The 25,362-nt window shown below is 39.5% G+C and overlaps 1 protein-coding gene across 1 annotated transcript in view; it reads right to left on the bottom strand.

The window, feature by feature from the left end:
* Window positions 1-1,651: 1,651 nt before the first annotated feature.
* The window catches only part of pik3c2a (phosphatidylinositol-4-phosphate 3-kinase, catalytic subunit type 2 alpha), a 50,561-nt gene continuing 26,850 nt past the window's right edge, over window positions 1,652-25,362 (bottom strand). The window contains exons 6-33 of the mRNA XM_036561631.1: window positions 23,260-23,371; window positions 22,968-23,047; window positions 22,778-22,841; window positions 22,526-22,672; window positions 22,415-22,445; window positions 21,925-22,144; window positions 19,085-19,207; window positions 18,779-18,946; window positions 17,294-17,402; window positions 17,056-17,198; window positions 15,303-15,491; window positions 13,813-13,906; window positions 13,100-13,194; window positions 12,799-12,979; window positions 12,017-12,121; window positions 11,052-11,144; window positions 10,379-10,508; window positions 9,958-10,094; window positions 9,626-9,795; window positions 9,342-9,498; window positions 7,258-7,367; window positions 6,954-7,161; window positions 5,488-5,612; window positions 5,266-5,383; window positions 5,071-5,152; window positions 2,657-2,766; window positions 2,434-2,559; window positions 1,652-2,024 (exon numbers count right to left, since the gene is read on the bottom strand). Coding sequence (XP_036417524.1) covers window positions 1,842-2,024; window positions 2,434-2,559; window positions 2,657-2,766; window positions 5,071-5,152; window positions 5,266-5,383; window positions 5,488-5,612; window positions 6,954-7,161; window positions 7,258-7,367; window positions 9,342-9,498; window positions 9,626-9,795; window positions 9,958-10,094; window positions 10,379-10,508; window positions 11,052-11,144; window positions 12,017-12,121; window positions 12,799-12,979; window positions 13,100-13,194; window positions 13,813-13,906; window positions 15,303-15,491; window positions 17,056-17,198; window positions 17,294-17,402; window positions 18,779-18,946; window positions 19,085-19,207; window positions 21,925-22,144; window positions 22,415-22,445; window positions 22,526-22,672; window positions 22,778-22,841; window positions 22,968-23,047; window positions 23,260-23,371 — 3,610 coding nt within the window. The 3' untranslated portion in view covers window positions 1,652-1,841. The remainder of the gene's footprint in view (window positions 2,025-2,433; window positions 2,560-2,656; window positions 2,767-5,070; window positions 5,153-5,265; window positions 5,384-5,487; window positions 5,613-6,953; window positions 7,162-7,257; window positions 7,368-9,341; window positions 9,499-9,625; window positions 9,796-9,957; window positions 10,095-10,378; window positions 10,509-11,051; window positions 11,145-12,016; window positions 12,122-12,798; window positions 12,980-13,099; window positions 13,195-13,812; window positions 13,907-15,302; window positions 15,492-17,055; window positions 17,199-17,293; window positions 17,403-18,778; window positions 18,947-19,084; window positions 19,208-21,924; window positions 22,145-22,414; window positions 22,446-22,525; window positions 22,673-22,777; window positions 22,842-22,967; window positions 23,048-23,259; window positions 23,372-25,362) is intronic.

Genomic DNA, 25,362 nt, shown 5'->3' on the forward strand with positions numbered 1-25,362 from the left:
TGACAAATGAACTAACAAGGACATGAACTAACAAGGTACCATGCGTCTTGGGTGATCGGATCAAAGGGCACGGCTCTTAGTACAGGTGTGAATGCAGTCCAGTGTGTTTTGTAGACACATTGTGATCCAGTCTCTCAACTTACCTTCAGAGGTGGCCCCGGACGCATCTGACCACGTAACGTTTGTACTGCAAAAGCTGAAGCAGCCTGACGCCGACAACACTAAATTTTCATATGATTTCCAAAAGAGAATGTATATACAACACAGCAACACATGCACAAAGCCCAAGGGTAAACAATTCTACTTTGTACATTATTAGAATATGGGAGATTAAGTGGCCAAGTAAGAGAACATCTGCTTTTAAGGCCAGTGGTGAAGTGTACATTTAAAACACAAGTGTCAAGCTACGATGCTCACGGGCCAAAACATTGCAGACCTTAGCACACTGCCTGAATAAACACACCTAATTCAGCTCATCAGCTAATTAGCAAGGCCTTCATGAACTCAATTCAGAGCATTAGAGGGTAAACGCTAATCTCTGCAACACTTTGGCCTGGAAGGTCCCCAGTTTGACATGTCTGATTTAACACATGGCCATGCATTTCAGAGATTCAGCTTGTTACACTGTTGGACAAAATCGTGGATTATTTCAAGCAGTAACAAGGTTACTGTCATGCTGTACCACTGCTCTTTAATGTAATTTAATTTATTTAATTAGAATATTTATTTTTATTCAGAACTTTTCTCATTTTCTGAATAGTTATTATTTGGAGACTTCTCAAGGAAATGTCTTATTTTCTTATTGAAACAAAATTACAAGTTGCAGTTGAAGGACATTTAATTCGGTTTATGTGGAAAAAGATTACAGTACACACTGATTCGTCCAGGTTAAAGATAACCAATTAACAATAAATAACTGGCCTTGTTAAACCCATCTTGTCATTAAAAAAAAAATCATTAAAAGAACGAATCAAGTCCTGTTTGTGATGTGAGTGACGCTTGTTTTCTAAATACTTTACATTTAAAAATATTTCCAGGTAAACTCATGATTCCTTTATAGCTCACTAAGTAGCTGGACAGAGGCAGCAGCTTCTAGTCATTCCTGCTATTCCCTTTTCAAAGAAAGAAAAAACAAGAAATGTCAACTGTTCATTATACAGTCTCAAGGTTGTGCTAAAAAAGGGGGCCAATTTACATCATTAAAAGATTTCATGGCTTGAATGAGAGCAAATCAATTAGTTCAGCACTCCATAACGTGCACCAGAATCTCAAATAAGGTGGAAGAACTCTTTAAATTATTATTGTTTTACAGGATATCAAGAGTATTGAGAAACACAAAGAAAAGAAATATAGTGAATCCCACCAAGGCATCCTGTTTTGTTCCCTAGGCAGAAGAGTGGTCAAGTTGTTTCAGTTCATTTGGCACATGATAAGGAAAGCCTGGGACTCTCCTTTGTCTGCCGAGATACCCAAAAGCCTTAGAAGCTGGCAAAGCCTCCTATTTAACTTTGTAGAAAAGTAGAGTGTAAAAATGAGCCCCTTTAAAAAATACATGTCAGTCTATATATATATATTTATATAATAATATAAACTCTTCCTTAATGTAAGTCATTTTGGTCCTCTAATGACAAAATTTACAAAAAAAAATAACTTTTAAAGAGTTCAAGCACAATAGGTATATTGCTTGCAAGGAGTGGACCTTGATTAGTGTCACTGAGACAGGGGTTTAGGGAATGGGGTGTGAAATTTGTGAGGCATTGTAAGGGTTTGAGTCGCCCTCTGAGGGTTTTGGATTGAATCTCATTGCCCTCTGTAGAAGACCCGGCTGGGAGGAACTAATCCTAGAAGTAAGGTACTGCCGTGAGCTTGTACCACTTGACCGTCTCTTGGCTCAGGTCAAAGTCTTTGAGGCTAAGGGTGATACCACCCAGGTAGCAATTCTCTCGCAGAGACTCGGCGCTGAGCACGCTCAGTTGCAGCTCTCTCTGCTTCAAGGTCTCCTTGCTGTAGCCGCTGTACACCAGCTGTGGGCAGAGAATAAAACAATTTATTAGTAAACACATGAGAGATTCATCAATGTGCACTGCAAGCTTACTGTACAGAACCTAGATGAAGAAAAGATTAAACATTGTTGGCGTTTTACAATGTGATGGTGTTACAATGGTGATACAATGCTAACACTGTGACACTGATGTGTCTGTTAAAGTGTACTGCTGAAAAAACTCCAAGAGTGGTCTACATATCATGACATTGTACATCATGCAGTTTTAGACTCAGGACCCCAATTTGACTTTGTTTTCCATTTTTTAGTTTGATTGCTACAGAGGGGCAGGAGCATAATGACAAATTTCACCTTAAAAGGAAAAAACTGACAATGCCTGAATAGTTACGGCTTGAATTATTTTAACAGCAGGTTTTCAAGATCAAGTTTACCATTTCATTAAAAGTGGGATTCCGTGTTTTCCTGGAGATCTTCGTTTTGCGCTTTGATGTTTTGTGGGGATCTGGAAGTAAGTAGGTTTTCACGTATGGGTTGGGGTCTGCTCCATCATCAGACACCTGCAGGATGTTTAAAGGGGGAAAAAAATTACATCAACAGACTATGGCCATGGTGTAGTTGTACCGACAGCAATTTCAAGAACTGATCAAAACTCACCAAGTCTTTGATGTGCATAACCATAATGAAGAGTGTGCTATTCCGATAAGACACGGACAACTTCACCTCACCCTCCACGCGGCCCGCAGTGGGACTGACCGGAGTCACCTCTGCAAAACATGCACCATTATATAAGCAAACCCTGTTCATGAAGTGACAGATACAAGCTGACTCGTAAAATTAGCTGAATTAGCTTAACATTAGCACACGTTTCTTTACCTAAAAGACTGGCTGCCTCGGTCTGTGTAAATTTCAAGCAATGTGATCAACTGTGGCTTTCTGTGTAGGTCTGGCAGGAATATATCAAGGCAGAATGTTTAAAGTGACCGACGGCTTTGTGTCACGAAGTCAGTAGCTACACACGGCTTACGCAACGCAGTATCAGCTATTGGTATTGGAAAGTTAGAATTTTTCTGAGTAAGAGGAAATGAGCAGGGTATCGGACCGTTACCTGATGTATCCCTATAACCGCAGAATTTTTTGCACCATTGTGCTGTTGTGTATGTAGATTCTGTTCTTATCTAACAACAAATCCCAGACAAGAAAATGTGAACGTCAGAATCTTAGTGAAAACTGTGTGGGTTTTAAGAAGAAAATTCGTTTTAAGAACAGCTGGTGAATGAGGCCCAGAGGTTCCAAATTTTTGTTCGCAACGTGATGCCACAAATGTCACTCGCGGACTGGTGCCACACATATGCAGTGGGAAAAAATGGCAGAGATAAGCCAGAAGCTATTAAAATAATTTTCCACATTCTGGCTCCTGGCTACATCTGTGTTGTCCGTCCATTCAGTAACCTCGGACTCACAAACACTGACCCCAATCTGAAACTTTCTCAGCTCGGAGGGCTGATATAAGTGAGTGTGTGTGAGTTAAAAGTACAGACAGGATCAGTCTGGCTGCACTGTTGCACACCAACAGTGAACAGGCAACTATTTTAATATTGGTTAGAGCACTTGTGATGGCACTTCACTATTTTTAGAAAAACCAATCAATGGATTAATGGAGAAAATAACAGCAGATTAATCCATAATGAAAATTATCACTAGCTGGATACAAAAAATTCAAAAGGGCTCCATCTCAACCAACTAGAACAGTAAAATCGTAATAATCTTGCTTTTAATAATTTTGAAATCTTGTATACCATAATGCTGTGAAACCCTGATATTTTCAGGGTCTCATACCATTGCAACCCTAGTAGTATGTGGGATGCTGTAGCAGAGACAATGGGTAGATCTTCAAAACCTAAGAACTGTAGTGAAGCAAGAGCAGTGGAGCTCTGCCAAGGTCGATAAGGACTTGTTGATATAACCACAAAAGCACATAATTGCTGTAACAAACTGCTATTATATAAAACCCATATAAACAAATATGAAGGATTCCTTTCAGCTTGGGTGGGTTTTGTTTGCTCTGCACTTAGTAGGCATCACAGAAAACTAATGGGAAATACTCAGTTTGAGTGGACTACCCATGCACCTGGAAAAGGTTTCAGTTCTACAGACCCTGGCTGTGACCGAAATGGATCCCTTGTCTAAGTTGTAAAACGGAATTCTACGGTAATTTGAAGGGCCCTACAATTATCAACACTGCACTCACAATTTGTAATGAAGACCAAAGATCACTACATCAGTTGAATGTATACCAAAATGAACTGTGGGTCTCGTTACTAAGCACCAAAGGAATGCTGGCCAATGTTAATGGTGGCTGGTGAGCTATTGTTTGTAGTTGCCGTTTTGCATGCCATTTAAATGTCCCTTTCCTGTCAAAGGAGGATGTTCTTGGTCATGTTAAACAATGAAACTTGCAACACTGCTGTGAAAAACGGCAGCACTGTATAATTAAAAAGAAAGACCATAACTGCCTGCTGCTCAAAGAAAAGACTGAATGCTAACTACTGTACTTTACTGCAATTATGGACAAAGAAAGAAATTGCCTAGTCTTTTGGACGTAGAATCAGTGCAGTTCCATTTACTGACAAAGTGTTCGGCCTGGGTTATGATTAATGATATCTATATAAGTCTATTTACAAGAAGGTTGTCATTGTGATCCTGTATGTCATTGATCACAGTCCTGATCCTGATTCCCTGCACTGTTCAAAAGAATAAGAATAAGAAACCAGTTGCTTCAGCCTCAAGCATTAATAATTTCACATTGGTTTATTTGGCTAATACAGATCAGAAAGTGTCAGAATTCAGTTACTGATTCATGTGTTTTTACCACTGTTTAGTAAACCAAATAGTTCCCCATATATAGCACAAAACTCATTTCACTCACAGCCCTTAATGACTTTGGAATGTGAAATGAAAAAAAGATCTGACAAAGAGCTGGAAAGCTCTTGGCTAGGAGCTCAAGAGAAACTGAAACAGAGACAGCTGAAAGCAGTCAAGCTTCTTAGAAAAAAGTCGACTGGGCACACCTGGTATTTTGGGCAGTCCGTCTAATCCCTCTGTCTTGTCATCTCTTGCAATGGGATGGAAGAATGTGTAGACAAGATCACACTGCAGAAACAGCAAAAAGCAAAACGCAGTGTTATCATTACATCTTGGTTAGGTCACAAATAAAATTTGCAAAAAACATCAAATTTCAATGACTTAATATTCTACCAGCTTACCTGGCTGACCTCCGTTGAACTCCTCATCAAGCTATGTACATAACTGTTCAGCTCCACCTTCCTCTTGGATGCCACATCCTTGATGTGTGTGCGTCCCAAAACCATTTTGTTGGGGAAGCTACAGAAAGGAACACTGTTACATAAGAATGCATTTGAAAGGGACACAGGGACATAGCCTAGCAATGGATCTGAAAGTAACATGGAGTGTGAGGAGTGACGTACCCTGGCAGCTTCCACAAAGGGAAGAGGATGGTTAGCTTGTTGTGTAACTCCTGGAACTCGTCAAAGGTGCGGAAGACAAACTGTGGTTCATTCTGGCCCTCCCTCAATACCCGCACTACATACGTCTGTAAGAGAAGATGTGGTAATTCAGCATGTGCGAGATCAGTTGTTTGTAATTCTTGAAAGAGGGTCTCCTCTGTATTTCTCACCAGTAACATTTTCTGATAAAAACAGCCTTGCAAGTTTTTTATACACAGTGAAATTCCACTGTCTCCCTATGATTTTTACATGATATAAAATAATAATTCCATCTCAAACATTTAGCATAGTGCTGGCAATATATCATCTACATACCATATGTTATTGCTCTCCTGTTTTAGTAATGTTTTTAGTGATATATTTGGTAGATCAGAAGCATTTTCTGTACTTTACTCATGGAATGCAAGCATTGACATTTAATTTGTTTAAAATACATAAAAACAAGGAAACTCAGGACACATGAGTTTATTATCTTTAGTAATGTTAATCTTTAATATCATCTAATAGCATGATAATGTGGTCTATTTGATAAATGAGTTATCAGTACCACTCAGCACTACTATAACAGACAATTGAGAGGATAAAAGAACTACACTGTGTACTTATTAATTTATTATTAAATTAATGTTTAAATATCATTAACTAGTAAGGCAGAATGCAGTTTAAATGGAATGAAAGAGAATGCATTTTAATTTGACCCATGTATGGATATCTGCACCAGGTTTAACACTCTGACATCAGAGAACAGAGCTGTCATATTGCTCACTGCATTAATATTTTGTAAATTTGTTTTGACTCCTCTGTAATCCATATTCTAATATGCAAACACAGCCACTGGTTTCATTTTTAAAGAGTGGTTTAGTGTCTTGTCAAAACATGTAACAGATACATGGAAAATGCATACACATCATGATTAGGTGGACATGCTTGCTAACTGATGTTTTATTTGGGAGGGATTGGTTTTACATGGTGAGGGAAAGTGATGTTTATATATGGCTAGTGGTGTTTTTAGTTCAGTCCAAATCCGCAATGTCAGTAACGTCTGACATAATTTTTGACAGGCAATTAAGTCCATGCACAGCTACATTAGTCTAGGGTCTTGAAATGTTTTTTGCAATCTAGACTGTTTCAAACGTGATGAGATGAGGAAGGACCTAAGAGGGGAAAAGTCCAGGAAATTAAAGACCCTTTTCATGCCCTTGGGATATGAATTACCACCCTTTCTGTTATTGAACATCAAATATTGTTCAAAATCCTCAATTTGAAATGAAAGTTAGTCTGGCCAGCCATTGTGACAGCCTTTCATTTTAACTTAACACACATTTACATTTTTTTAAATGTACATTAATGTTGATACAGACATTCTTTCAGAAAAAATGTCAGTGGAGACCAGAGCTCCACAACATCCAGTCAAAAGCCTGACTCACATAGTGCTTGTCAGGGTTGTATCTTTTCTGGAAGGAGTAGACGAAGGCATCTCTGATTCGGCCGTCCTGCTTTAGCGTGTATGTGCGTGGAGAGAAAGAGAGGATGGGCTCGTCATTAGATGGCAAGCCAGAGAAACGCAGCTGGGCCAGATTGTGGATAAAGAAATTAAACTTGGTAGCTACACTGCCAAGACTGGACTCAATCAACCTAAAAGAGAGAAAGCAAAAATGTGTTATGATTGACGTCTAAAACAGACTTATAACAGAAAACAATTCAATTCAATTTACAATAATAATTCCATACCTTGTGAAGAAAATTGTGGCTTCTGCATCTGTAGTCTGAGGCTGCAGAGCATCATACACATACTTCAGGTCCTGGGTTCCAGTCAGCTCAGGTAACCCTGACTGTGTCATCTGTCATGGTCACAAAGACGAACTGTTTTACGAACTGACTGATGTGGCATTGAGCAGTTCAAAGCATTATTGACCTAATACATGAATCACAATATTTGCGATAGCAATTACATGGAATGCATAAAAGACTATAAAGAAATTACAACTATTATAGAATATGAAATATTACATCGATTATTTCCATCTTTGAATTTTCTATCAAATATCTCAAATATTTTGTAACAATAAGAAACTCGCAGCATTTTTTTTACTTTAATGACTGAAAAAATTCTTACTGTTATTTGTTGTTAATTTTATTATTACTATTACTATTAGTTATATTGTTAGGTTGCTTTTTTTGTGTGATTTACGGAATCTATTTATTTGTTTTCTTTTTCATTTATGCTTTGTGCTGAAACATATTTGAAATAGGACAATGTAATGAAAAAAACTTCACTGATAAACATTTATCATACCATGAAATGCTGTTTAAATGTGCCATGTGATGCCTACTGGAGGGTTGAGCTGATTACTGACATCAGCGCAATTTTTTACATTTTTTTGGTATTTCATTTTTTTTGCTGAAAGTTGATTTACCATCATTAATCACACTTGGCATCCCTTTACTATCATTAACAGCTTTGTGTTAGTCAACTGAAAAAGACCAGGCTGTAACGTCAGCCGATATCTAAAAGACTGATTGCCTTTCTCTGAGTAAATTTCAAGCTACACGTTATCTACTGTGGCTTTCTGTGGTCTTGATGTGGCTTTAACTTAACACAGTAATGATAAATGTTGAGTACTGAATGCCTGAACGTTTCAGCGACGGCTACACACACACCACATGTTCGATTTCAGCCTTTGCTCAGTCACTCAACTTTACTTTCTCAGATATCCTCTAAATGGGTGTCATTTTATCATCAGTTTGTGGGAAACAAGCCTGTGCTGTGTGGCATGTTTGGCCTGCTAACTAAAATGCTACAGTCCCAAACACCACAGAACAGCCTTGTTTTGGCCTTCTGTTACTAACTTGACTTTTCTGCTGTCAGTTTTTATCATTTAAGATTGTGCCAGCAGAGAACTGCTTAGTCAGAATCAAACCTGTATGGACTGTGAGTCTGTAACCTGCTCACTAAGCTAACATTAATAAAGGTTTAATTGTGCTTTCCTGTCCCATCAGTGCCAGATGCTTGACGTTTGCAGCACTGTTTAGCATTTATCAATTGCTGAATAGATGGTTTAACATTTATTGAATGGTGCATTGAAAATCATGCACTGTGTTCACTTCTTTAATGGTCATGCAAGCAAACTAAGTTTTTTATAATTTTCTTTTCTTTTTTATGTCACTTAAAAGACTGAAGTACTTTTTATTTTTTTGGGGGGTGGGGATGGTGGTGGCATTCGTGATAAACCACCAAATTGTGGGGGTACATTGCTTTTTCATCCCTAGTGTTTGCTACTGTTTAGCTTGAGAAACATAAGTTTGTTTCCCATTGGACTGATGAAAAACACTGTACAGAAGAGAGTAGTTAAAAAAAAGGGTCACAGTACAAGTTTTTTGAAAGGCTATGCTGTTTTCTAACACTTTAAAGGGGGACCAGTCATGCAGTTAAATAGCCTTGATCAAATAGCTCTAAGTGTACGCATGTTGCAAGCCATATTACTGTCCAACTGTGGCTAGGTCTATATTCTTGATTGGTAACACTGTCTTTTCAGTTGAGCTAGTGAAAGGGAGTGACTGAATGGGAGAGTCGTGCCACTGCCCACATGCCCAAAAATGTCACTGTGCGTGTTTTCTCCTCACTTTTTTCTCTCTGATGTGGTGCTTACAGCAAAAACGTGTTTTTTTTTTTGTAAACCTGTGGCGTGATGCATCACCTTCTGAAAGTAAAAAATAGCCAAACATGGCTGTCAAATTTATCTAACTTTATAGAATATTCTTTCAGCTCTGCTTGAAATATCTTTTTTCACTTATACAGTTTCTGAATGCATTACCAGGGAGAGCAGGTTGAGGAAAAGGCTGGAGTGTTTGCGGATGAGGTTGTAAGCCTGGGAGCACAGGTCGATAAAGAGCTGGAATCGGCTGGTGGGCCTCTCACCACCGTTGATGACATAGGCCATGTCAGAAGTTAGGACAAATGGGGCCCGGTCCCTGGACATAAAAAGGTCAGACCAAACCACTGATCCACAAAGCTAGTCTTAAATTGAAATGGCAAATTAACAAAACTCAAAAACATCACAGAGGGCTTTTGTGGATAGTGCAATTGCTCCTCATTCACCTTTTGAAACTCCCAATCATTTGCGCATGGCCAAGAAACTTGCCAAAGTCAATGTGAAACATGTGGCCCGTCGTACGCAGCATAATGTTGTCATTGTGCCGGTCGCAGATGCCCAGGAGGTAGGTGGCAACACAACAGCCTGCACATGAGTAGATGAAGTTCTCAGATGCCTGCAGAATGATACAAAAAAGTTCAAACTGCTTCAGCCAAACAACAAAAAAAAACCCTCAGCAAATTATGAAAAAGCTTATTTGATCATTCTGCATGTTGATTCTCACAATATGGCAGAGAACAGTAAAGACTTGTTTACTCTACAAACAATTTTCAATTACCTTCTCATACTCATCCTCAGCAGGGTTGTACTTCCGTAGCCACTCAGCCAGAGGCTTGTCCTTAAAAGAACCTGTGACTCCGTACTCCACCTGAATCTTCCTTAATGTTTCCGAGGATGAGACTAGTTCCACCATGCCTGAGTAGGCAAAAACACATCTGTCAGTATAATAAATGCATCATCAAATATTGGATTGATGACAATGACTATTTTTTTTTAAGTAATTATCAGCCACTATAGATATGATTCTGACATAACTGTGCATCCCTACAACAAAAAATAATATAAACAATCACATGAAAGGTTTTATGCCAAATTTTCTCCCCAGAAAAATAAATCAAAAGTATAAACACATAAAAAGCTACTGAGACAGCAGCTAAGAAGCCAATGGTCCTCAACAGCACCCCAACCTTTTTACATACCTTTGTCTTTTCCGGTTGAAATGCATTTGAAGTTGACAATACGCAGATCCAGCCCTTCCTGAAGCCAGATTCGATCCATGATCCGAATCATCTGTAGTGCCAGCATGTCTTGCCTCAAGTCCTCTCCTGCCTGTAATGTTTTTATGATTGTATATTGTACTAACGTAAAATATGAAGAATAGCGCTGATACACTGACAGTGTAAAACTTGACAAAACTCAAGACATTTTCAGCTATGACTCAGTGTAGAAGCAAGACTTTTGTCTCCTGTTCCTGCCACCAGAGGGCGTCTGACTGAAATATGACTGAGATCAACAAATTTTATTTGGACTTACTGTGCATCGCCTATGTTCAAAAACAAGAACACAGACCCAAGAATCAATGCTAAACTCATGCAACATGCATAAAAATAGCTACAAATGTGAAGTTTTTAATTTTTGTGTACAGATCTATCCCTTTATTCCAACAAAATTCTGGTCTAATCATAATCCACGACAGACTCTATACAAAGAACAACAAACATAAATATATAATAAATACTCCATAATTGTAAAAGTTGTATAATTGTAAAAGTTGCTTTCTTACAACTTAAGGTCATAATAGGGACTTAGGGACCTAATGTTCAAACATTTCTTGATAATGTAGCTTGCATACAAAACTCCACTGCTCCTCACCTTAAACATTACATTGATCTCTTCTCCCAGCGGGTCTGCGTTGACCAGCGCGAGCTTCAGTGGCACAGCATTGGAGTTGAAGAAGGAGCAGGCCTAGTTTTAGAAGGGGGGAAATGAAAAGCATTTCTGCATGACAAAAATGCTGCATTAGCAAAAAGAGGTGTTGGGCTAGCTTCTATGGCCCAGCCAAGATGACAAAGGGGGATGCTTTTAGTCAGAGGCACTACTGTCTGACTGGAGGAGGAACGAGGTCAGGTGTTAGAGGCAGCTGCAGGAGACATAGTTTAGACTCTGCTGGGTGTGCACGTTTCCCGCTCTCAAACAGGAAGAGATTTAGAGCAAACAAGGAACATAGGGAAGTAAATGACACACTTGTTAAGTGCACTTGCTCACACACACAAGCTAAGCTGCAGTGTAGGTGGGATGCATTTCTAAACCGCAGACTGATGGGTGTATTTCATGGCTGTATTTGAACTAACATTCAAGCCAACATTGTATTTCTTTAGTTGAGTATCTGTTTAAGAGAGTGTAAACTGAACGCATGGTATGAAATGCACCTGTTTTTAGTTTTTATTTTTTCTATCAAATTTCATGTGGCAACTTCTTTCTGATGACATGATACAGTAGCCTTTTAGACTGTTCCATTTTGCATTATGCAATACAAAAAGAGGAGCCTGTATGTGGTCCTACGATGACCCACCTTTCTTGGCTGCTGGCTAGCCAAGACAGAGGTTGGAGCTTAGGCTAAAACTATTTGCATACACACAGTCTCCATCCACACTGACAAAGTGTAATAAGAGAACAATTATGTGGCTTCTCTCTCTCTCTCTCTTCGGAAATTTTGCATTATATTCTGCAATGCCATGTCCAATACAAAGTACATCTACCACCCATTCCACAATAAGCTGGAGCGAAACGGCTGCAGTTAATTTTGGGTATTATGAGAAGCAATGGTTAGCACTCACCTTTACATTGAGTTCCTTTGCAACCAAACTGGGACTGAGGGGAAGTCTGCAGTTGTTCCTCTGGAAATAGGACTGCACTCTCTCTAGACCCTCCTGGAGCACCACCTTCAGCAAGGAACAGAGATATACACAAGGGATATTAACTGCCATAGCTTAGGTTTTACAGTCAGCCTAAGGATCCTATAGGATTATAAACTTTCTAATGAGGCCTCTACTTTAGCTCTACGTTAGCAGTTTCATCTGAACCAGGCTTGTGCGATATAACAATTTTATCTTCCCTACACAATCATACATGGCCAAGATATCTAGTGACACTGACTCTGATTATATTTCACTAATTGTGCAGGTTTGCCATTTAATTCTTAAATTCACTCACTTTAAATGGTGAAAACGTACAAGATTTACCTTTAAGTTTAGAGTTTTCTTGTTAGTTTTGCATATTACTATTACGCAGCTTGTTAAAACAAACAGGTGCCGTGACCTTGTTATGAATCCATCTGCTATGATCACAACTGAGGAAAGATAATGGCGGAACTTGTTCAAAAGAAAAAATGCTCCAGTCTGGCAACGTTTTTGATATTTCAGAACTTTTTAGATGCTCAACAGTGCCACTCCATGGTTTTAGGTTTTACTTTTTTGTGCATGAGGTTTTTTATCTATCTGTTTAAGACCATTACATTGTTAATTGAGATTTTTAAAAATAGCAAATCGCGAGCAGGGAAAATCGATATCCCACAAGCCTGATGTGATCACCGTATGTAGATCCAGCAGTTGCTTCTTACCTGTCGGTTGGAGCTACTAGCTTGCCGCACTTTTTCAGCCAGGGTCCCCAGCAGTTGCACCAGTCGTGTCTGCTTCTCCAGTTCAGCCCTCAGCCTAGCACCGCACAAGCACAGCAGCGCCCCCAGCACATAGCTGTAGCGCTGACCAAATGCTGGGTCCTGCACTGCATCCTTCAGCAGCCTGGACCAAAACAGAAGCAGTCAGAACTTATCTAAACTTCCCCACACTTCAAAATACTACTGTGTTTTAAAGTATTTTGAATGGAAACAAACTGTTAAAACCAAAGCACTATGTACTAACCAGTAAAGGTAGTGTGCAATGTTGATGTTCCCTTCTGCTCGTGACAACAGGAAAATCACCAAAGAATTCTTTAGGTGGCATTCAAACTTTAGGGCCTGGAGGATTTAAAAGGCAAAATTGCATAAGAATGTCTTGATGACAGATCATGGCGTAGGCCCTTTTCACAACAAACTAAAGCATGTAAACAACTGATTAAGATTACGATACAATGAATTCCGCTATTGCCTTACAGACTCTTATTACCCTGAGAAATAGTGACATTCATATTACTTAAACTCACGATGGAAAGGTATGTTATGTCATCTTTGTCATAGTTGCCGAGATTGAAATTCAAGGATGTGATCAGAATTGTTGGAAAACACCAAACACAAAATGATGTGGAAGTCCAAGCTGAATAAAGTATTTAAATGGTTTGTGGAAAAATTCCATGATAACATCAGCTAATGTCTGCAAAGTGAAACATTTACACAATGGACACTATAACTAAAAAAGAAAAACTATAACCAAAATACTACATTATCCATGATGGCTGGAGATGTCAAAACAGCTTGCTAACAAACTATTTGGCAACGCACATACCAGCTGTGTCATCAGGGTCCGTAGCACCACCGCAGACGTTTTCCACATTCATCGACTATCTCTCAAAGGTCGACAGTTTTTGAAGGGGAACACGAAATATGAAAAGGGCCTATTGTTTGGGTATCAGTGTGTACCTGTACAAGCTGAGGAAGGTAGTCAGTTAGCTCATCATCACTACAACTCTCGATCCAGCTCACGGCCATGCTCCGAACCTCTGTATCTGCAAACCTGCAAATGCAATAGTTACATAATCAGAATTAGACTGCACTCAAAATTGTGTTAAATTATTTGAATTCATTACTCGATCTGATTCAGTGTGAGCACAATGCTTCTGCACCGCACTGGCCACGCACAGCTTTTGGCATAAAGAGTCACATGAATGATGGTGGGAGAGATGCGCACTCAAAACTTTAAGATTTCCATGAGCTGAGTGCCACTAGATGCATTCACAAAACACCCCTATGGCCTCTTTGAGGCTTGTGTTAGCCTCTTAGTGTTATTGATATTTTTGTTTGGTGATTTAGAGCACGCAGTGGATTAACTAAAGACTAACTACATTAGCCTAATGGTGTGATACAGGCCTATTCTTCATTTATGGCAACGGAGTATTAAAGCAATTCTATGTAAGTTAAGGAGATTTAAAGACCTCTCTAAGGGAAATGTGCAATTCCAAACAACGTGTGGAAGGACATTTTGCAGCGTTGGTTGTGCTTGTTTATGCAAGCAGAAGAATCTGATGATTGCAAGCAAGCTGAAATCAAAGAAAACTCAGTCAAACCTTTGTAAAAGATGGTTTCTAATGAGGATGTAAGTGAACTGTCCAGTATTGTCAGCATTTCTTTGCCATTATTGTACACATATTGCATATGAGACCTAAATGACTTTTAAATGATTATTTCAGGCTTTACAGGGCAATTTGCATTAGTGCACGGATGCTAAATTTGAGTGTTTTCTAGTCCTGATTCTGTAAGTTCCCTTTTTTTAAAACTTTAAAAAAGCATTAAACAAGAAAGCTAAACAAATATTCAAGGTTTTTCATACATGAATGTGTGCATTCTTATGTAAGCCTCCCTATATGCTACAGTTGACTTGTTCAGATTTGTTCACAGGTCTAACAGTTGGTTTCTGTTTTATCTGTTCCAGAATGAGGATTTCAGCAATTATTTAATTTGATTTACTTAAATTACACTTTATTTATAAATGAGTTCATATGCTTGTAATAGCTGTTTGCATCTGAGCTGCAAGTGTTAAGTAAGAATTAAGTACAAACAAATATTGTTCCTCAGAAAACTGGTATGTTGAATCGTCTGTGATCTCAAGGCTAAGCCAAGTAAAATTGATTTCCATTAAAACAAGATTTGTACAACCCTAAATCAGACCTAACAGTGTGATGTATTACTTGTTACTTGCTACTTTCTGAGATGTAAGATGTAGAGAGTAGTCATTTTTGATATCACATGGTGAAGACAGGATGTCACATGAGTGAGTATGTGTAAAGATAAAGCGAGAGAAGAGAGAGATAAAAAGAGCAGATGAGGCAGAGAATGAGAAAAAAATAGGCAGTTTAGGATGCACATCATCAAAAGTGGAATTCCTGGTTCGGTTCCACTCTTGCAGTACATACTTTGACTCGAGCAGCTCCAGGGCAGAGACGGGTGACAGCGGCGGCCAATGGTGCAGAAGTGCGTGGATCTCAGCCATGCTGCCCCAGTCCCAGCTGGGTGCGCTGGCTAAGATCTTGGGCAGGCTGTGTTCATGGCCCCTGCAATGGTGCCGGTGGTCCCAAAGCAGCTGCCTGTCTGCCCGTGTCAGTCTGTGGGAGGAAAGAAGTGAGTGATCTCCCCCGTTAAACCCGGAGCCATGCAGCCAAAAAGCTGGACCTGTTCAAGAGCTTAGGAACCCAGGAAAGTCACACCTTCTAAACGAGTTTGCAAATGTGTAGTCAAGCTGGGTGTCTGGCAGCTGTTCATTCAGCTGGGTGTTCACACAAAAACACACTAGCACGGGCGCACACACAGGAACTGCGCATGGAGAGCTGCCCACACTCTAAAGCTCAGTGTTGTTTGACAGCCTCCATCAAGCTGACTGCGCTGTTTGTTCTACCTCCGACTAATGCTTTTCAAACCCAGTGCACCATTCAAGGCCCAACAACTGTCTCCCTCCCATGGCAAACACCATTTCTTGTATTTAAGTAGAGCAAGAGGACTTGGATAGTTGACTGTGTCTGTATATTGCAGGTATCTGATGTATTCCTGCCCTCTTTATCTTGGGCAAATGACATTTCTGTCTGGTCAAACAGCAAGGTTACTCAGCAGAAAAAAAGAGCTTTTAAATGTAGACTGGAATACACTTAGTTATGCTCCAATTCATTCTTCCCATGCATTTAATGAACTAAAAATGCAAAAAAGAGGGCAACATAATTGCATGAAGAACTTTGGCTGCATCAGTCAAAGATGCTTTCAGCTACTCTTTTGTTCCAAGACATAAAAGTTATTTCCAGTGCATGTCATTCAAGAGCTCATATATGCTCCATGAAGTGACACTCTGGCCAAACAAAAAATTCCATCACTACCTGTGTTGTAAACATGTTTACTTGCATCCTATAGCGGTGCCAGAGAAGAGTCTAGAGTGAGATTTTCTGCTTTAAAGATTAGAAAACCCCCCTTCGGATGATGCATCTTGAAGGTGGAAGGAACTTGTGAAAAACTACAACCGCTGTGCGGTGATTATTAGGCAAGAGGTGTTTTTTTTTAGCCGGTGTCAGCTGGTAAACGCAAAGTCAGTTAACATTATTGCTAGAAAGGCTCAGATCTTACTGCAGCCATATAACTGTAGTTACTGTCTTCAAATCATCATCTCAATAAGGAACGGAGTATTCAATCTACAGAAATGACTCATCAGACGAGGAGAGCAAATGCAGTTAGCAACGTTGCTACCTGGCTATCTAGACACTTTAACTACGTTTTGCTTCATTTCACTAGCTGCTCCAGCATTTCTTCTGTTTGCCATCCATGTTGTGTTGAATAAAGATTTTCTTTATGATTTTCTTAGATAAGTGAGGTGAGAGTTACATAAATACTAGCTTGGCTGTATTTATCCTATAAATTAGTGGCTAGGCTACCAGTCAGGATTGGTAAAGTACCAATGTTTTTTTGTAATGTATTAGCAAAATGCTGTGTATTGCAGTAAGAGAACAGTGCTGAATAAAAATATGCAAACGACAGAAAATCGTGAGTTCTGTGATGAGGTTGAGGGCTACAACATTGCATTACATAGTACTGCATAATACACACAAAAAGTAATAGATTAAACTACAGTTTTAGCTCTGAAGACCCCTTTAGGGGCTATCACAGCCAGATGGATTAGGGTGCCCATACCCAAAAGCGGATGCCCGCCCACAGAGCTTTTCAATCTTCCTCTTGATGTCCGGATCAGGTGTCTCTAGTGACTGAGGGTCAGGGCACTTGGTCTCCTGAGGGCCCACATAGAGCACATCTACTGGAGGACTTGGGAAATCTACCTGTGTGAGGTACAGTTGAAATTCAGGTGATGCCAGTAGACATGTGTGTGCATGAGAGTGCAAGTATGTGGTAAAATTACAGTGTGACAGACTACCTGCAGTATGATTCTCTCTGCTAGGTTCTTCCTCTTTCCTGCAGCTCCGGAGGGGGAAGACTGAGGAGACATCCACAAATTCAGCAGCTTGGTTCCTCGAGACAGCACCCTGAAACATGCCAATGTCTGTTTCAGTAGTTCATTAGCATTCCAACATGCTTTAAAATGATCACACTGAGAAACTAACCTAACCTAAAACATTACAGACAAAAACATTCAAACGTTAAAACACAAAAAACTTCCGCTATCAAAAACATCCAAGAAAGCAAGCGCACACACAACAAACACACAGAAACAAAGAAAATAAATAGTGCAATTTAAAAAAAATGACAAAACACAAGAAAGCAGTTCGGAAAGTATTTGACAGAAATAATAATAATAATGTTTTTACTGCTAAACAACACTGAGGTGGAGAAGCTGAGCACATACTCAGTCAAACGATTAGCTGCAGAGTCTTCTAGCCACTGCAAAGCTTAGAGACAAGGACAGTGACAGTACGCTAGCTAATCAGTTTTAATGCTAGCAAATTCCTATCAGACATGAAGGAGCTTAAATCTATATGAATTTACTGTAAAATATTAGAATCACTCATTAAGTCATCAGTCCTCAATTAGATTTATGTTTATCTCTCAAAATTATGTTGCCTTTCACCTGGCTCAGAAGTGGGGAGACAGAGCTCAGGACTGCGTCGTTTTCGATCTCTGTGTTTGAATTTCAGAGTGGGGGGAAAAACATGGACGCCTCTATAAAAACGAGTATTGTTAGCAATAAGTTAGCCTGCTACTGTTAGTATTTACCTTTTCAAAACACTGAACTTTATGGTCAATGTTACAGATTTAACCAGGTACGATGTCTGTATGTTGACTGATCTAAAGCAAATCTCGTTTCAGGGGGGGTTAGTGTTGAGCACCCATGTCGATCTGATGTCCTCAACGCCAAGCTCAGCGTATGACATCATACTCACTTTCTGATTTGAGGAGGGATTCTCTGTGATTTTTTGTAGCAGTTGGGAAATTCGGAGTCACGAGCTTCAACCATTACTTAGCAGTCGAATATGAACTGGTCTATACATTCAGTAAAGCTGCTAAACCAACTAAGAAATATATCACTAAACAAAGATTTAAGAAGATTTACATATCATAACTGCTCTATATGTTAGCAAAAATCAAGGCAGATTCATCTGTCTTCTTACCCGTCATAACACTACAGCACAAAGTGACTCTTGGTATCTTTGGTACATCCATCGTAAAAAAGGATATAATGTGCAAAACTATGTTGTTAAAAATTCAATGCTGGGATATTTTAATTTTAAAAACTATATAAAATGAATGAAGTAACAAACAAAGTTAGTTATGAGAAAAATTATTTTTAAGTCTGGTTTTGAGAACAAGTATTTGAGTACTCCTTTGGAAACACCAATGAGCATATGAAGCATGTAAAATGCTATTCAGGCCAGCCCTACACAGAAGTACCTTCAAGCCTTACCTCCCGAAGTCAAAGAGGGGCATGGTGACTTTGCCCAAAAGCTCTGGCCCCTTGCGCTGCTTGTTGGAATCAGGCGAATTGCTGGCGTTCTGGTTAAGAACACCATAGAGAGTGAGACTCAACATGGTCTCCAGTGGTAACAAAGCCACAGAGATGGGGAAGTTTATCCTGCACAAAAAGGAATGAAGATCCATCATGAGAAAAAGGCTGCAATCCTGCGGCTACATGTACACGGCTTCTCCTAATTCCATAAAGCTCAGGAAATGCTTTTGTCGTGCAGGTTGGCTCAAGAGGCGGATCACTTACAGTTCATCCCATTTGATGTGATAGAAAAAGCTCCTGTACGTTCCAACCTTCTTGGACTGGACAGGCTTGAAAAGATTCCGACCGTTGTGCGTCAGGGCGCACATCAGGTAGTATTTTTCATAACTAGAGGAACAGGAAAGGGACAAATTACACATCTGCACATAAAAGAACAGAAGGAAAGTTCTTGTGGTTCATAATGAACAAACGCCAAGCTGAGAAAAATATGGGGTAAAATCATTCATGTATGAGTCTACGTGAATTGCTTGAAACTCATGGCAGTACGTTATGTAATAACTGTTACAAACTGCAACAAGAATGACAAAACAAAGCACAGATCACACACAAACACAAATCACACACAGTCTGACTGCAATGACACACAGTATCTCTGGAACTCTCTAAGGACTTCATGAACCAAATGTTTTTGGTAGCATGCATGGCATTGTGATTAGGGACATGCATTTTTGGATCTCTTGGTATGACATATGGAAATGTTCCTCAGAGCTATAAATAACCCTCTGCATGAGGCATAGTGGAGAAAGCCTTATGGGGAAAAGTCTGTTGGTAACAAGCAGCCCTTTAATTTGGAGTTCTGGAGAGTCCAGCATTAAAAAGACCTCAGTAGAGTGTCACTATGACCCTGCACAAGGGCTAGACTTGCCACACCCCTGTAACTCTGTTCAACTATGCAGCTCTGAATTGAAATCAGTGGAGTGAGTCTATTTTAGCCATAGCAGATAAGTGCCACTGTTGACTGCAGATACATAAGTCAGCTGGGGATAGGGTGGGACCCTGCTTCAAAGTCTTTGCAGTAAGGCCTGCAACAAAGTTCCTTGTTGCTCTCCTGTATGGCATGGCATCAGATTAATATGACAGCCTGTGAAATGAAGAATGAAGGACTAATCACATATAGTCTAGTGTAGGGGTTCTCAATCTTTTCTGCCTCAAGGCCGACCCTATTTATCTGAAAATGTGTGTTATGTCCCTAGTGTGAATGCACACTACAGACATCAACAAATTAACATTAAAATAAACACATGAACACGAGGCATATATTGAGGCGCTCCTTGTATTAGCTGTGTCAAAAAATGAAGCATATTGAGATACCACTGTATTGTATCAGAATTCTGTGCATCACTACACCCCTAGGACTAGAGATGTCACAATCCCTATGTTAGTATGGGAATTAATTTGTCTGCATGGTTGATCAGCCAAGCTTTCTGAAGTGGTGAGGATTCTCAGTTGAGCAGCAGCTGCTTTTGACAGGATTCAAGGAGCCGCCAAGTGCCTATTCTAAAGGGCCAAAGAAATAACTCGCTTCATAGAGATGTTAATAGCTACTGATTTGCACCTCTATTCAGTTGTGGATTCTGCAATTTACGGCGTAATTGAGCCACATTAGAAAATCTCCTCACATTTCTTTTTAGGAAAAATGTAACACGTAATACAGAAACACAAGATCAGAGTTTAAATAAACTGTTATGCTCAATTCATTTACAACCCCCTTTCCAAAAAGGTGGGACGCTGTGCAAAATGTAAATAAAAACAAAATTTAATGATGTGCAAATGATTTAAATCCTGTATTTTATAGAAAATAGAACAAAGACAACAAATCATGTTGAAACTGAGAAATTTTATTGTTTTTTTGAAAGATATATGCCCATTTTGAATTTGATGCCAACAACACATACCAAAAAAGTTGGAACGGAGGCATGTCTACCACTGTTTTTTGTCAGCCCTTGTTTTCTATTCTTGTTTGATGTAGGATTTCAGCTGCTCAACAGTTCAGGGTCTCCTTTGTTGTATTTTTCATTTCATAATGCACCATGTTTTCAGTGGTGACAGGTCTGGACTGCAGGCAGGCCACTTTAGCACCCAGACTCTTTTAATATGGAGCTATGCTGTTGTAATACATGCAGAATGTCGTTTGACATTGTCTTGCTGAAATAATAAAGGCCTTCCCTAAAAAGATGTTATCTGGATGCCAGCATATGTTGGCAAAACATGTATATATCATTCAGCATTAATGGTGCCTTCACAGATGCCACCCATACCATGTGCACTAAGGCACCTCTATACCATCATGAAAAATGGCTTTGGAACTGTGCACTGATAACAAGCTGAGTGGTCTTTAGCCCGGAGGACACAGTGTCCATGATTTCCAAAAAGAATTTCAAACGTTGATTCGTGTCACCACTTTTTCACTTCGCCTCAGTCTAAATGATTTTAAATGAGCGCGGCCCCAGAGAAGGTGGCAGCATTCCTGGATCCTGTTTATATGTGGTTTCTTCTTTGCATAAAAGAGTTTTAATTAGCATTTGTGGATGCAGCGCCGAACTGTATTCATAGACAGTGTTTTTCAGGAGTGTTTCTGAGCCCACGCACTGATTTCCTCTACAGAATCACGTCTGTTTTTAATGCAGTGCCGTCTCAGGGCCCAAAGATCATGGCCAGATTACACTGGTTTTTGGCCTTGACCCTTGCATACAGAGATTTCTCCAGATTCTCTGAATCTTTTAATGTTATTATGTACCGTAGATGATGAAAAGCAAAAGTTTTTTGCTATTTTATGTTGAAAAATGTTATTCTTGAATTATTGCACTATTTGATCGTGTAGTCTTTCACAGAGCGGTGAAGCCCTCCCCATGTTTACTTCTTAAAGACTCTCTGGGATGTTCATTTTATACCAAATCATGTTATTGACCTGTTGCCAATCAACCACCAGGTGTTTTTTAAGCATTACACAACTTTACCAGCCTTTTGTTTCCCCCGTCCCAACTTTTTTGTAACTTGTTGCTGGCACATATTTTTCAAAAAACAATAAAATTTCACATTCTTACCTGCTGACCCACGCAGTAGAAATTCCATGTATGGCATACACAGTGAACTGCACATGCTCTGTGGTGCCAGAGGCCTGCTTGCTGTCTCTCTTGTCTTCTGTAGGGTCCTGTTTCATGTGACCAGGGGAAGCTGGGCAGAAAGAGCGCAGGTAGAGCGTAGCTAAGTCATACACTGCATTTGTTAGTGCCTCTATGCGCTCCTCCACCGGACTGGAACAACCTATAAATAGAGAACAATACTGTCAACGGAGACAAGATGCTGCCTGGAGCTGGAGAATAAGACATTTTATCATCTGAATCAAATAACATCAAATAATAAAATTATAACACTAATATTAGCTCCATTTATCTGGATTATTTACTCAACTTGACGTTTTGGAACACTGAGTAAACTACACAATTTATTGGGATACTGCACGTACAGTGTTTCCAGTCTTACCCACTACCACTGTGAACAACAACGCAAGTCATTTTGTTTATTGGCACATACCGTTAGTGGAAACAGCAGATTTGGCACCGGCCTGTCAAATAAGAAAGTGGTGTGAACGCAAATTTATGATAAAATAAAAATTTAAAAATTATATATATTATGTATACTAACCTCTGGAGAGCGGGATTTAGGGAGGTTGACCGAATGCTTCAGTCTCTTCACAGCATCAGTGATGGCTGGCGTTTCCACCTCACCCAGCGCACAACACAGATTTTTAACAGCCTGGATTACTCGATCTACCGTTTTGTACTGGGTACTCTAATGAGAGAAACAGAAATATTGCTTTATTTATATCTATTTATCATATAAGTTTGTGGTGAACTGAGGAGTTGGCTTTGAGTTCTTTTATGTATAACTGGGTACCTCATTCTGAAGGCAGACGCTGACTTGATTATCATAGCCCTCTAAATATTCAGCAAGGTTCTCTCTGGAGGAAAAAAAAAAGATTCATCTGAGGATGCGTAAAGTCAACATGCAGGATCAGTGACTTCAAAGACGTGTGGTTGTCCTGGTATTTTAGGCAGGCAGAAGATAAGACAAGATGCATTCCTACCTTGTGACTGTCTCCTTAAATGGCCTCTCGATGTGTCCTAGGTATTTCTCCAAGTCAATGGGGGAGGTGTCATCATCTACCTGTTGGCGCACATGGAGAAAAAGCCCATTTGAAGAAAGGAGGTCTGAAGAAAGTTTGAAGGTTATGTGAAATGCCAGTTCAAAAGCAGTTAAAACTGCTAACCGGCCATCATACACCTACAGTGCTTTACAGAATGCGTTCTTGTTCTAAATGTGCTATGCCCACAGGCTTACCGTGCCTTCAGATATTATCAATGAGAACTCTGGCATACCGTTCGGGCCAGGTCTCTTCTCATGGTGCTCTGGGCGAGGAGCTGCAGCTTAATCTCCGTCTCCCACTTCCTGCAGTTCTGCACGTACTCGTGGCTGCCCAGACTGTGCTTACTGAGAAATTGAGAGAAGCTTTAAGTTAGGGTCAAGTAGCAAATGCAACAATAAATAGCATCAATGTCAACAAACAGCTCAAACCATGGAGAAAGCATGAGATTTAGTTCAGTTACATGTCTCTCTAGGAAGAAAAAACACAGATTAAAGAAATAATGAAAAGTGGAACACATTAAATGAGTTTAACTAGTATCCCCTCTGACTCCAAAACATTTACTTCTTTGCATTTTTCAAAGCTGAGAAGTACTGCAAACAGTCTCAGTCTAACATGTACTGTTCTGCCACTTCACATATTTACATGCTTATTTTTAGACGGTACACTCTGATTCACTACATATAAATGACTGACACATCATCTAATGCTGAAAAGCAACCAGAAACAGCACAGGAAAACATGTGTTTTCTTTTTAACAGGCTAAAAATCAATTGTACAGTACTGTTCAAAAGCCACTTATTTCCAGTCAAAACAACCCTTAATTAAAAGCTATTAATTTTTTAGAAGCAGAAAGCTTAAACTGAACAGAAAAAAATAACAGAAGCCTCAACAACTAAATACATTAACAATTTTTTCAGTATTAAGTGAGTCCACTCTTTGCCTTTATTACAGCTTCCATTTGTTTCAGGGGTCTTGCTTTCAGTGTTTCAAAGAAATCTGCAGAGAGATTTTTTTTCACACCTCCAAATTTCTGTCTTATTGAGGTTCATTGTTCTGAAGACACCAGCAGCCTCTTGTTTGATATGCAAATTTGCTTCTTTGCCTTTTTCCTTTTCTCCGTAACAGCTACACATCCTTTCAGACTCATAGTGTTGAGCTGTCTTCTCACAGTGGAAACATGAACAGAAGCAGCTGTGGATTTTTTCCACATCTGAAGCAAGAGTGGGGTTTGATTTCTCTCTCAAAGACTAAAGTTTTAAGTATTGTTTATCTGATGGGGACAGTTTTGGTGGTCCATCAGGTCTTGCACAGTTCTTAGGAGTCACATTTTCTCTATATATTTCAATAATTTTTTGAACTCAAGTTTTGGAATCACCTGTCATTTTCCATTGATTTTCTTACTTTTGCAAGTGGCTGATGTTATACCTAATGTCCTCAGAAATATCACCTAAAAATGAATGAAAAAAAGACTTAACAGTCATTCTGAATGGAAATTAAATGAAGGGTGCTTTACACAGTACCATATAAATCCTTTACTCCAGGCGACACTGGCACATGAATAATCTGACAGCCAAAACTATTCAAAAGAATTGAAAAGAAATGGGCTAGAAGACTGTGTGTTCCTTGTAAGGGTAGAATAGGCTGTTCCCAAGTTCAGTCTGTACTTAGCGTTCACTAAGAACTGATGAGGTAAAAAAGCCCACATTAACAAAGAGCCATGAGAGAACCAGAATGTCAAAAGGGAAGCTGACTCAAGGCTTCAAAAATGCAGAGTTGGACACAGGAACAACACACACACACACACACACACACACACACACACACACACGCAAGGGACGCCTTTCATTAAAGAAAGCCACTGGATAATTCCCAAGGTCCGCTTTCCATGCTCAGAAACTAAGAAATACATTCACACATGTACACACTAGAGAGGATAACAGCTTCAATGAAAGAACAGTGTAAAATCTCAGTGCCCCCCACTTCTGGACTTGTGTGCTCATACACTATGGACAATGTAGTTCTGTTGCACAGGCAAGTGAATGAGTGTGAGAGCTTGTGCGTTAAAAGGATGAGTAGGCAGGTGGCATCTTACAGTGAGCATGTGTTGCTAAGATACAACATGATGCAAGACCCAGGCAGGAGAACAGGCCTGCACACAGACATTCTGTGGAGCATAAGTGAATAAAGACAAGATGAATGTAAATTAAACAATTTCATCTGCAGCAGCCACTCTTAAGAGAGATGGTATAATGATGTTATAAGCAAATGTAGTGTTAAGAGTTTTTCCAAGGCAGCCAAAAACATGAGCTTTATTGCACAATCAGAGATTTGAACC

Source organism: Colossoma macropomum, unplaced genomic scaffold (genome assembly GCF_904425465.1).
Source record: "Colossoma macropomum unplaced genomic scaffold, Colossoma_macropomum, whole genome shotgun sequence".
In the NCBI taxonomy this organism is placed as follows: domain Eukaryota; kingdom Metazoa; phylum Chordata; class Actinopteri; order Characiformes; family Serrasalmidae; genus Colossoma; species Colossoma macropomum.